This window comes from Ictalurus furcatus, chromosome 18, assembly GCF_023375685.1.
Source record: "Ictalurus furcatus strain D&B chromosome 18, Billie_1.0, whole genome shotgun sequence".
NCBI classification, from domain to species: Eukaryota; Metazoa; Chordata; class Actinopteri; order Siluriformes; family Ictaluridae; genus Ictalurus; species Ictalurus furcatus.
In genome coordinates, this window is record NC_071272.1 from 17,770,647 (window position 1) to 17,784,177 (window position 13,531).

Genomic DNA, 13,531 nt, shown 5'->3' on the forward strand with positions numbered 1-13,531 from the left:
TCTGATTGCAGCGGCCATCTGCATGAAACACTATCAACATGAGAAATGAACCAAGACAGTGGCTTCCCATGACCCTCTCTGTGGTATTTACCTTTTGACCCCATCCGTTGGGCTTATATATCCTTGAGGAGCTTTTTGGACACCAGAGTAGCTGTGTGTGCACGTAGCCAGCTAACGATGTGGGTATGCATGCAAACACATAAATTAGCAGAAAAGGGAGGACTAGGAGAAAGAGAGTTACAAAATGGAGTGTGTGGTGTGATTGGTCAGTGTGGAATTCCATTGAAGGCATTTCCCACAGATGGATCCGCAGCCCAGAACAAACCAAGCACTTTCTTGGGAATAGAGATACTAACTCATAGACTTCTTCATCTGCATCTCTACAATAGGTTCTGCTGCAAATAGAAAGCAGTTTTTTTTTTCAACTATACTATTGGTGTTTTTTTCTCTCTCCAGGTTATAGGTTAGCTAGGACTGTTATTTGCATTACTTTACAGTGACTTATGATAGTTTTGTAATCTGTTCATCAAAATGTCACATAAGTCATTTTGAAGTTCTTTTCTACAAGAGGTGCGTTTGCGTTAAAAAAGGGAACAATGCTAAGTCTCATGTTAATTATAGAATGTAAACAGAGGATTAACTTGAACAAGCAAAGATTGTTAAATGCTTTGTTTGTTGCCAAAGGATTGAAGATGCTGCCACACTGCCAAAATTCCTAGATACTCTGTATTACTTCAAGTTCTAAACAGGAGCATTGCAGAGGACTTGTAGGAGAAGGTGTTTTGCCGGAGAGTAGTACACAGTCCATCCGTTACTGCAGGATGTTTGGATTATGAGTACTGGTGGCTAACCCTGCCGTAACGGCGTTTGAGTTTTATTGCTTCAGTTGGAAAAATGAATCAAAGGAGACCTGTTTTGGAAGAAAAAAACACATCAGAATTACACTCAAATGGAAAGAGGAACAGAAGTAAAGACTGTCTTCTGGTGAATGCTGAATTTGGTGATGAAACTTATGGCTATTATGGACATCACTATAGGTGAGTTTTCTCCTGTGATGTAGTGGGAAAAAATAATACTTTAATGTAATGATCACTCTGAATTTATGCTGTTCTTAGGAATTTTTTATGATTGTATTCATTTTGTATTCATTGTATAATTCATTTTCATACACTTTAGCTCTTGTGTATTGGAGTAACTAAATATGGTCTAAAACCTAGTTTATGTAACAAGCAAAACACTAAATACCAAGGTCATAAAAGGGAAGCATCCTTAAAATATAATGTAAGGCAAATATGCACTACAGAAACAATACACCTGAACATGGTGCTTAATTGATAAAACTATAGCACTTTCTAATACTCCTAATAAGGGTAGTTTTTATTCTTTAAAACCTTAATTTTGTAAGATGAAAAATCTATCATTTTCTGTGTGGTTGTCATGTGGCTTCGAAAGCAGAAAGGTTGATGCAATACATGCAATAGAAGAAAGATCTTATTTAAAACAATATTGAAATCCTGTTGGCCAAACATTATCATATTATACTGTATTTAATGTATAGATTTTATTACGTAGAACTTTTTGTTAAATGTATTAAGTTAGAAGAACCAGATCTGGGAAAAACATCTGTGTATGTTTGGCTCAGCCTGATTAACTTATAAAGCTATATTGTTTTACACGACTATTTCTCCTGGATGCTAATGAAGACTTATGAAGAAAGAGGAATGAAACATTAGATCCAAACCATAAAAGTTCAGAGTAAACATGACTGCACAGACAGGGCATAGATGTTGCACACATATTCTCAAATTTGTGTCAGCTAGATGACGTAATAAGAGGCAATTTATTATTATTTTTTTTTACAATATACATCAGCTGTGAGCAACATGATGAATGCAAATGAATAATAAAAACAATTTCAACCACAAAACTGTTGACATCGCAAACCTGAATGGTCAGAAGGGGTTGATTAATTTTCTAAAACAGCAGTAGTTCTGGCTGCATAACAAATCACAATGTAAGTAATAACAAGAACTAACTTGTTTTGTGGACAGTACAATACATTACTATAAATGTAACTATAAATGGATTAAATGTTCCTCCCTTATTTAATAAATAAAAATGTAATAATTAGCCAATTGCTGTAGTATAAGTTAAATAAAACATTCCAGGACATGCTGTTATGGGAAAATATTCAATTTTGGGGTGGTAACAGTAACTCCACATTACATCAGGCTGCATCAAACCACAGTATTGCACAGTATTTCTGATTGTATACATACTTTTACTTATAAATTATGCTTTTTTTTTTCCCTCTAGTGACTGCGCACATCAGACTCGGCAGATTATGGCCAAGAGCAGGAGGCAGGTCTCACGTGGGGCGGCCTATATGTTCAACGCACATCCGAACAGCCTGACACCTGTGGAGGAGCGCTTCCTCGATGCTGCTGAGTATGGAAACATCCCTGTAGTGCGGCGAATGCTTGAGGAGATTCCTGGGCTGGATGTGAACTGTGTGGACTATATGGGCCAGAATGCCTTACAGATAGCAGTGGCGAACGAACATCTCGAGGTTACAGAACTTCTGTTAAAGAAGGACAAACTGTCTCGGATTGGCGATGCACTCCTTTTAGCTATAAGCAAAGGCTACATACGAATTGTTGAGGCCATCCTGAGTCACAAGGCCTTTGCTGACTCCAGGAGATTAACCGCCAGCCCAAGAGAGGCGGCGATGCACGATGACTTCTTTGCGTATGACGAAGATGGGACTCGCTTTTCTCATGACATCACACCGATCATCCTGGCTTCTCACTGCCATGAGTATGAGATCGTCCACATCCTCCTGGGCAAAGGGGCTCATATTGAGCAACCCCATGACTACTTCTGTACCTGTGACACCTGCAATTACCATCAGAAATATGATTCGTTCAGTCACTCACGCTCACGTATCAATGCCTACAGAGGCTTGGCAAGTCCAGCTTACCTCTCTCTGTCCAATGAAGATCCAGTGCTGGCTGCTTTAGAGCTCAGCAATGAACTTGCCTGTTTGGCGAATATTGAAAAGGAATTCAAGGTATGTCTAATATTATAGTTTCATTGAACTCCTATATGACTCCTATATGACCAACTATTTCTGCTTTACTAAATGTTGTCTTTTCTTGACCACTTTCCTAAGAATGATTATAGGAAACTCTCTATGCAATGCAAAGGCTTTGTAGTTGGACTTCTGGATCTGTGTCGGAACACAGAGGAAGTGGAGGCCATTTTGAATGGCGAAGAAGATGAGACCTCTGAACTACCTGGCCGACCAAGTCTCACCCGACTGAACCTCGCAATAAAGTATGAACTTAAAAAGGTAAAGTAGAGCACTCAGAGATGGGCAGTATTTCTGAAAAGTAGTCATCAGTGTGTCCATATACAAACAAAATAATTTTTATGGAAAAAAAAACATGTAAGGAATAAAACATTGTAAGTTGTAACTATAGAAACAATAACATATTTGAACAAGTACATTAATATAAACCTGTGATTTGTCAGAGCTACTGTGAACACTTTCTAACCAATCAGAATCAAGAATGCAACAGCTTCTCCACTGTTCCTCCAGACTCTGGGACCTTGATTTCCAAATGAAATTCAAAAATTTGCTTTCATCTGAAAAGAGGACTTTGGACCACTGAGCAATGGTGTTTTCAGTAAAAATGTGTTTTGAGTTAATTAGCTGATTAGAGCTCTTCTCAGGTCGACAGTGCTGTATTATAAATTCTTTATTGTAATATTTTTGAGATACTGGATTTTTCCGGTATCTCATTTCCATGAGCTGTAAACCTTAATCATCAAGATTAAAACAAAAAAAAAGCTTGAAATATTTTACTTTATGTGTAATGACTCTAGAATATATGAAAGTTCAGCTTTTTAAAATTAAATTACAGAAAGAAATGACCTTTTCCACGATATTCAAATTTTTTGAGATGCACCTGTATATACAGAAAACATCAAGCACACTGGTATGTAAACTCTGGTGCACGGCAGCTGTTCTATGGCTAGTACGTTTGTTATAAACAACACTTCATCTTCAAAATTCCTGAGTTGTTTTTTTTTTTTTTTCAGGGAGAAAATTTTGACATAGATTTGTTAACTGACTCATTTCCATTCAGCATTTCTATTAAGAAATGGATAATTAACACCTACCGTATACTACGTTCCAGTTGTGTTGCAAACAGTGTCTGGCATTTTTTTGAATCCTGAATGCTGATATCTTCAACTTTTTGTGCCAAACAGTTTGTTGCGCATCCTAATTGCCAGCAGCAGCTCCTCTCAATCTGGTATGAGAATCTGTCTGGATTGAGACAGCAGACCACAGCCATCAAGTTTTTGGTGGGCCTGGGTGTTGCGATAGGACTCCCCTTCTTATCCATTGTGTACTGGGTGGCACCGTGTAGTAAGGTTAGTGAACTCATAATTAAATACTCTGGTTACTCTGTGATTAAAAGGATCCATTGGGCATACAATATGGTGGCTTGTAAGAGCAAAACACATTAACAAACCAAAGGCAACAGCAAAAAAAAAATAAAATAAAATAAAAAATGCAATAACAAAACTAAAAACACAATAGAAAAACTAAAACATCATGATTCAGAAACACATCAAAAATAACTCCAAACGGAACATCTAGGTACTTCTTCCTCAGTCTGAAAGACGACAGAAAATGGAGTGCTGGAGGATGTTTACTGTAAAAGGAAACGAATTTAATTTTGTTTTTATATTGCTTTTTAATATATATTTTTAATATTGCTATTGCTTTTTTTTTGCAGAAGAAAGAATGATTCCCCACTATAAGTTACGTCGCATTAAATATATTTTTTTTACAAGCTAACAGACTGAAAAAGTGGAATTCTTCTTCCTTGAGATTGTCATATGTTGTATCCAGTCAGCAGTGAGCATGTAATCTTCAACAAGAACATAACCTTTCTGTTCTTGACTTCGCTGTCGTGTTTTAAGATTTGCTGTCATGTTTCTGAATTTTCTGAAATTGTTGTTGGATTGTTGTTGATTGTCATCTTTTTGGTTTGTTAATGTGTTTTGCAATTATGGGTCACTTTAGTACAGTTTTTTTTCTTTTTCTTTATTTTTTTTTTTTAAAAGAGATGTCTTTCATAGTTCCCAAGGGAGTTAAAAAAAAAACAGCAGTGCTTAAAATAGCTTATCATCTGGCTTCATGTGAAATAAATATATGTGAAATAAATATAACCAAAACCCAGTCCAGATAAACACATTTGCTAAATAAACAATATAATATGCAATAATATGCCATTATTTATTTTTTTTTTAGATATATATATACACAAATAAAGCCCTATTAGAGTTTTTTTTGTTCTTCTCTACAGCTGGGAAAAATTATGCGAGGCCCTTTTCTGAAGTTTGTGGCTCATGGAGCGTCTTTCACTATTTTCCTTGGCTTGTTAGTGTTCAATGCAGCTGATCGCTTTGATGGGAGCAAGTTGTTGCCAAATATGACCGTCCAAGACTATCCAGCACAGCTGTTCCGCATGAAAACAACTCCCTTGACATGGATGGAGATGCTCATCATGTTCTGGGTAATAGGTCAGTCTGAGACTCATAATCAGCGGCCCTGGTTAAAATGCAGAAATCTGGATATTAATGAATATGAATTCTGCTATAGCACAAAATTATGCAAATGCATACAATCTAAATATGACTCACTTTCTTTTCCTTCTATCTTTTAGGGATGGTCTGGGCCGAATGCAAAGAGATCTGGTGTCAGGGTCCGAGAGAGTACCTCTTCGAACCTTGGAATATGTTGGATTTTGGAATGTTAGCCATTTTTATAGCCTCCTTTGTCACAAGGTTACTGGCTTACTGGCATGCATCTATAGCACAAAGTTACGTTGATAAATACTACACAGATATAACAAATGTAACTTTACCACAGGAGGTTGAATACTACAGACGGGGTGAGTAAAAGCTTATGTATGTACAAACATTTACCACAGTAGGTGGAGTAAATGTTACACAGTACAGTACATTCACTTTTAATACATAGAACGTCTCTCTCTCTCTCAACCTTTTTAGCTCGTCTTTGCTGGCTGCCATCAGATCCACAGCTGGTTTCTGAAGGGCTGTATGCCATTGCAGTTGTTTTGAGTTTCTCTCGAATTGCATATATCCTTCCAGCCAATGAGAGCTTTGGACCACTGCAAATCTCTTTGGGAAGGACTGTAAAAGACATCTTCAAATTCATGGTGATCTTCATTCTGGTCTTTGTGGCCTTCATGATCGGAATGTTCAACCTGTATTCATATTATTTGGGGGCTAAACAGAACGACGCATTCACAACGTAAGTAGTGGAGAAGATATGTGAGGAATAAAATACTACGAGTGCTGTTGTAGAGAAAATAATCAACCAAAGGGTGGGTTGAAGCAGAAATACTGAATAACCTGAACTTGATAACTTGATCATTTTAAAAATACATTTTAAGGTGACTTTAGAATGAATTGTCTGTTAATCAGTCAATCCAGGATTTCGTGATTTTGTGATTGCAGAAATTAAACGCAAAATCAAGCAAACTCTGCAATATTCGCAGGAGCTTGCAAAGTTTCAAAATTATAGCAGATTTTCAGCAGATTCGGGCCAAGATGTGTCATGTGACATCATCACAACATGCATTCAGCCAAATCCCTCTTCGATTCATGTATGTCGAATATGAGTACAGCTAAAAGGTCTCGTTTACCAACAAACATCACAGCAAATGACAGTGCAAAACAATTTCATGCAATTGCAATTTCGCCAATTCAAGTAGTTTTACACACCCAAAAAAGCACAAAAAACTAATTTTTCAGAAAAGCAGCAGCAAAATCACACATTTTTGGCCACAGTAATCACAAAAAAACCACTGCGAAACTCTGTATAGACTGGTTAATATATATGATACTCTCCATAATCTCAAAAAACAACAGTGTTATGTTTATTTGGTTGTTATTTGGCTGTTACGCTGAGAGAAAAGTATTGTTATATAGTACAATGTAAAAAAAAAAGTAGTGCTATGTAAAAATTGCTTTAATAACTGTATGTATACAGTGTATTTGAGACAAGACACGTATAATGTATAATGTATGTACCATGTTGACTATTCTCTTTGTCCCTCTTACAAATCCCACAGCATAGAAGAAAGCTTCAAAACACTGTTTTGGGCCATTTTTGGACTCTCTGAGGTCAAGTCAGTGGTTATGAACAACGGACACAAATTCATTGAGAACACCGGTTATGTGCTCTATGGAGTGTATAACGTCACTATGGTCATTGTATTGCTCAACATGCTCATTGCAATGATCAACAGCTCCTTTCAGGAGATTGAGGTATTTAACTTCTTTTTTTTCATTTCACATTTCGGCATGATGAAAAGAGCAAGCAGGTGTTCGTCAGAAAAGATGACATTTTGCTGATGAAAACCGTCCTTGTAATCAGAGATGGTAAACGTAAACAAATAAAATAGAATTAGTAAAGTAAACATGCAAAAAGTCATCTATAAAAATACTCGGGCAACAGTGGAAATATCTTTGTATACTAAAGTTAAAGCACAAAACTGCAACAACTCTTAATGTGTGAATGTGAAGCAAAAAAAGAGTCACAAATGAGAAGGTCTGTCCCTCCCTAAACATACATAATTTTAGGTCTTAACTGTAAATTGGTCACCTTAAAACATTAACTAATGCTAACTGTTAATAAATAGCTCTGATGATGTACTGTAAACTAACTTGCAAGCTATCTCCTAGTTATTGATATAAAACTTTGCTAGATAAATACAAACTCTTGCCAACATTTTATACAGTATTTAAGGCAAAATTCAAGGCAAATATGAGTACACATAAATACGTTTCTTCTGTTCGTCCTGTCACATCTGTCAGAATTTATATTTGTTCGGACTTTTAACCAACTGATCAATTTTTTAAAAAAAACCCTCAAAATTATTCAAGCTACAAGATGGAAGATTTTAGAATTCCGCCCTGTCTCACAGACAAATGCTATTGCACACTTGCTTAGGAACATTTTGTTGTGTTGGTTGTGCTGCACGCTTCCTCCACTATGTGCATTAATCTTACAGAAGAAACTCACACCTTCTTTTGGTCCCTTTCAAGCTGTCATAGGTTCTCTAGCTCAGCAACTTCAACTGGGGAACAATACAAACTTCACAACAAGGATAAATCATTTGCCTATCATCTATCGTTTACCTTACCCGTTTATCAAGGAAAAACTCTGCCAGTCCTGAAATCATTTCCCCTTTATACTATAGTATTGGACTGGTTCACTCACTCCTGATTGTTTGCACACTCTCTCTCTCTCTCTCTCTCTCTCCTGATTGGCTGTGGCTCCTGCCTTTAACCAGTCAATCTGACTTCTTTCATGCCTGAAGCTGTGACATGGCAATCTTTAAAGTATCTTACTTAGTGTATGAAGAATAATTCATATTTTCTGCTAATTTCCAACCCGGACACAGTGCTAAGTGTGAATTACTATTATAGTATTGTCAAGGCGACTCACAGCAATATAATATCAAGAATATAATGTTAAAATGATCTTTTCTCCCCTCACTCAGTAACTCTGTTTTAACAAACTAATTCTATGCACTTTATTGTTAAGTGTAAAATAAAGATGTCGGAAAATCCTACTTTAGTACAGTCAGGAAGCAACGTTTTGCCTCCGCATGTACATACAACATACAAAGGACAAGACAGCATCACATACTGAGAACATTAAGTCTTGGAACAGTATCTTCCAGACATCAGCAGTTTTTAGAAAAGTAATTTACCTGGCTAAAAGGATTACTCAACTTTAATTGCCCTATTATCCCTAGTTATAAATATTTATCTACAATAATCCTTTCTGTCATCTGTATTCTCGGTACATCCTGGTCTCTTTGATGCTTGCAGGATGACGCAGATGTGGAATGGAAATTTGCCCGGGCCAAACTCTGGTTTTCCTACTTTGAGGAGGGCAGGACCCTCCCTGTGCCATTCAATTTGGTGCCCAGCCCAAAGTCTGTGCTCGGCCTGAGCCTGGGTTTAAAGTCGCTGCTGATGAAACTCGTCCACAAACATGAAGCCGTTATGAAGAACGAGGCAGAACTCAATGAGGTGACACATACTGCACACAAACTGTAATCCCCCATAAGCCTTATCATTTCTCCACTCATTTTTCTTTTATATCTGCATCCATCTGTACCTGATTACTACAGACACTAAGCACCGTGTTAAAGTAAAAAGCAAATTTTAAAAAAGTTTTTTAATTTCTCCTTTTGTTTGCTTTCTTGGTCAATTTGTTCAGTTAGGAGAAAACAAAACCAACAAATTGACGAGTCATCGATATCAGGTATGACTATCGCTAGAGAATTCTCAAATCAGGCCCTGGTGGACCACAGTACCACACAGCTTAATGCTTTCCTATGTAGTTCACTCAACATAATCAGATTTACACAATCTTCCCTTTCCTTCAAATTTAGCCAGCCAAGAGATGGTTGGTGTGAGTTATTGTAACTGACCTTGTAACCGTGTATAGATTACAGTAAGTCACACTGTGTCCTAAACCATATTTGCAAGTCTGTGTAACTTCACTGAAGAAGTGGACATGGTTTATGGCAGATATTCTTGGAAATAATTCACGTAAGACAGACTTCCAGTCTACTTGTTAGCTACATTAGCATTGTAGATCCAGTGCACTAAAAGAGCAAACATCAAACACCAAATATATGACTGATTAACCACATTTGGAATTGGGGGACATTTTTGCCAAACTATTCCTTAAACAGATTCTATACTGTATATCTTATCCTATACCTGCTCTTTTTTTCAGTTATGCAAATCACATGGCAGCAGTGAAATGCATAAAATCATGTAGATTCAGGTCAAGATCTTCAGTTATTATTCAGATCAAACATCAGAATGGGGAAAAACTGTGATCTCCGTCAGTGACTTTGACCATGGCATGGGTGTTGGTGCCAGACAGGTTGGTTTGAATATTTTAAAAACTGCTAATCTCCTGGGATTTTCAGGCACAAAATTCAAAAGGTGTGTACTAGACATGGTATGGAAACCTTGTAGCACACTGTGAAGTCAGTCACCAGGTTGTTAGGTTTCAGACACCCAATCTTAGTTAGGAACCTTGAGTTCGGTCACACAGTCACCCTAGAACCATCTGGTCATCAGTCAGTGCATGCAGGGTGAGCTTATCAGCATGTTCTGCCTTTGGCTTAACCTTTTGTTGAGGTGATCATAGCTGAAAAATCTCTATACAATGACACTCATTCCAAAGGAGCATCCTGTCTGGGTCTGTCTGATGAGATATTAAGGGATTCCAAGATTCCACGTTTGATTCCTGGAGAGCATGATTCCTGATGAACTATGACATAACCCTCAGCCTGTCCACAGTATCAATGGGCCAACCCCATGGGTGCAGATTGTTACATCTGCCCCGTTCACTGCATTACTTCTCATCAACCAGTGTTCTTGTAGAACCAGTGGATTTTAAGTTGAGAACATACATCATGTAAAACCTTGAGGTGGATGGGCTAAAAGAGCAGAAGACTGGTTTAAGTTTAGAAAAATGGCATCTGGTCATTTTCCAATCTTCAACTGCCCAGTTTCATTGAACCAGTGGCCACAGATTTTCTGTTTTTGGCTGACAGGAGTGGAACCTAGTGCGGTTGTCTATTGTTTGTAGCCCAGCCGTCTCAAGGTTCAACATGTTGTGCATTCTTGGATGATTTTCTGCTCACCTCTGACCTGTTTCGTCAAGAAGACATTTCCATACAAATAATTGCCATGCACTGGAGGTTTTTTGGTTTTCGCACCATTCTTTGTAACTCCAGTGAAAATCCCAGGAAATCAGCAGTTTGTTAAACTCATCAAGTTTGCAGAAGGCACCACTCTGATTGGCCTCATTTCCAACAACGATGTGTACACTTATTGACAAGACACCATGGTGTAGCCAAACAACATGGACCTCAACACACAGAAAATACAGGAGCCCGTCATTGGCTTTAGAAGCGAAATGCCATCTCACTTGACATTGGACTTACAGCACAGCAGAGTCCAGCAAATGGGAAGACAACATCACTTCCATTACAAAGAAGGTCCAGCAGCGACTCTTCTTCCTGTGGCAGCAAAGAAATTGTACAAACAATATTTATACAGTTTTATACAGCTATCATCAAGTTGATGGTTCAGTGCAACTAAAAGTGAGCTGCAGTGGACAATCAGAATGGCTGAGAAGAGTAGGGAAGCGTGCACAAAAGATTTCAACTGACCCTACACAGTGACTCTACACACTACCTGATATCTTTTCCAAAAACTTTCCCTCTGGCAAGCACTTAGTCAGTAAAAAAGAAGTACCACAAGGCACCTAAACAGCTTTCTCACCCAAGAACTGTAGCAATTATCAACAAACTCTAACCCACACACAGTCACTTCTCAAGACTGTTTAATATGTTGCACTGACAGCACCTTGATCTTAAAAACACTCTTGCACATTCCTTTTGGACCTTGGTGTGTGTGTGTGTGTGTGTGTGTGTGTGTGTGTGTGTGTGTGGTGTTGTCCCCATATATCTGCACAAACTTCTTGTATATGCAAGCGTGCTTTGCAAAATAAAATGATTCTGATTTCTGTAATACTCAACTCAGCCCATCTGGCACAAACAGCCATGCCACGGTCAAAGTCACAGATGTTAATGCCAGGTCTTTATATGTAAAGTTAGGAGTTGAAAGCAGCACAAACAGAAGGATTTAAAAGAGTGAAAGCTCTGAATTGTGTAGTGCTGTGATCCTTCAGAAATGGACATTTATAGAATCTGTCTGTGAAATAACACTTTAATAATAAAATATCTTTTGAATTCATTCCAAATTTTCCCCTTATTCTGATGTGACCATTAACAAAAAGCTTTTGACCTGCATTTGCATTGTACTGCTGCCACTTGATTGGCTAATTGGATAACTGCATGAATGAGAATGTTCCTAATTAAGTGACCAGCAAGTGTATATTTATTTCTAATAGCAACTGTAAGTCAAATCTGGTTTAAATAATAAAAAAACCCCCTGCTTTACCAAGTACACTTGAATTTAATAAAGCGTTTAATTACCAAAATGTAGGAATTGTTTTCATTATTTAATTTCCAGTAATGGGTTAACTGTAATAATAAACTCCACATATTCAGAAAACTGTTGACATGCGGTGTAAACACTGCCCCTAAAACCCTTATCCTTTTTTGGGAATCTGTTAATGGCAGGTGTGTATGCACGGTTACAAGTTGAAAGCAGCACAAACAGAAGGATTAACAGCAGAGAAAGCTTTGAATTGTGTAGTGCTGTGATCCTGCAGAAATGGACTTCATGTTATATGTCTGTAAAATGACAGTGCACGTGTGTTTAAAATGTCGTTTGAATTCGTTCCAAATTTACACAGAAGATTATGAAGCGCCTGATCAAGCGGTACATCATCAAAGCTCAAATGGACAAAGAATTTGATGACGTCAACGAGGGTAGGTTATATATATATATATATATATATATATATATATATATATATATATATATATATATACATATATATATATATATATATATATATATATATATATATATATACATATATATACATATATATATATATATATATATATATATATATATATATATATATATATATATATATATGGTTTGCTTTGAATTGAATCATTTTATACTATGATGCCATTGGCTAAGATGAATAACTGGCCTAGTGATTCACACTGTGATTGTGTTGCAGGTGAACTGAAGGAAATAAAGCAAGACATTTCCAGTTTGCGCTACGAGCTTCTTGAAGAAAAGTCGCACAACATGGAGCGCATGGCCGAACTTATCAGCAAACTTGAAAAACGCGTCTGTTTGCACATGGAGTAAAACAGAAGTGTGTGCGGTCCTACTCCCAATCATGCCGAGTGATCAAAACTAGTCTATTTTGGTTTCGTTTGCAAATTCAAACACAGTTCAAAATGTTCTCCAGATGAGAAATCTGACTTTGGATGATAAATTTGTCAAAGTACAGAGCAGAGGATGTTACTACGCTTGTGCAGAGCGAGTGTCACCTCTGTCTCCTGTTACTCACTGGAACGACTGACAGTGTTACAACTAACTCTCCCCCTTCATTTATACAACGACGACGCTAACCAGGATAAAACAATTACTAAGGATGAAAGAAGCAACACTGTAAACACGTCACACGAGCACCCGGTACACTCCAGTTCTAACGAACGTGGCTTTTTTTTGTTCAATGTGATACTATCTTGTGCTAACTTGGTGTCATGAGTTTGTTTGAGTTTTATATGATTGGATTAAGAGCATCTACTGAGAAGATCTGCACAAGAACACAAGATGCACACCTGTCATTTTGTCTTTATATGACTAATGTGAAATGGAATTATATTTAAAATTTTTTTTGTAAATGATTCATGTTACACATTTCTTTATTTATGTAAAAACGTCAACATTT

General features: G+C 37.2%; 1 protein-coding gene across 2 annotated transcripts; it reads left to right on the forward strand.

Moving 5' to 3' along the window:
- Window positions 1-115: 115 nt before the first annotated feature.
- On the forward strand, window positions 116-13,529 carry trpc6a (transient receptor potential cation channel, subfamily C, member 6a). 2 transcript variants are annotated; one of them, XM_053648266.1, is made up of 12 exons: window positions 116-1,037; window positions 2,317-3,070; window positions 3,173-3,352; window positions 4,276-4,440; window positions 5,382-5,598; window positions 5,742-5,969; window positions 6,088-6,352; window positions 7,176-7,371; window positions 8,944-9,147; window positions 9,338-9,382; window positions 12,467-12,542; window positions 12,809-13,529. In XM_053648266.1, the coding sequence occupies exons 1-12, from the start codon at window positions 895-897 to the stop codon at window positions 12,940-12,942; spliced, it is 2,607 nt and encodes an 868-aa protein (XP_053504241.1). In that variant the 5' UTR covers window positions 116-894; the 3' UTR covers window positions 12,943-13,529. The 2 variants fall into 2 exon arrangements, with proteins under 2 accessions (XP_053504241.1, XP_053504242.1); XM_053648267.1 differs by having other exon boundaries at window positions 12,470-12,542.
- The last annotated feature ends 2 nt before the right edge of the window (window positions 13,530-13,531 follow it).

What these genes read in the sequence shown, in the direction of transcription:
- trpc6a (XM_053648266.1), top strand. Translation starts at nt 895, where the DNA reads ATGAATCAAAGGAGACCTGTTTTGGAAGAAAAAAACACATCAGAATTA. An exon ending in CAGAACGACGCATTCACAAC is followed by an intron (nt 6,353 to 7,175) that starts GTAAGTAGTGGA and finishes CAAATCCCACAG; the next exon opens with CATAGAAGAAAGCTTCAAAA. An exon ending in TGACGAGTCATCGATATCAG is followed by an intron (nt 9,383 to 12,466) that starts GTATGACTATCG and finishes AAATTTACACAG; the next exon opens with AAGATTATGAAGCGCCTGAT.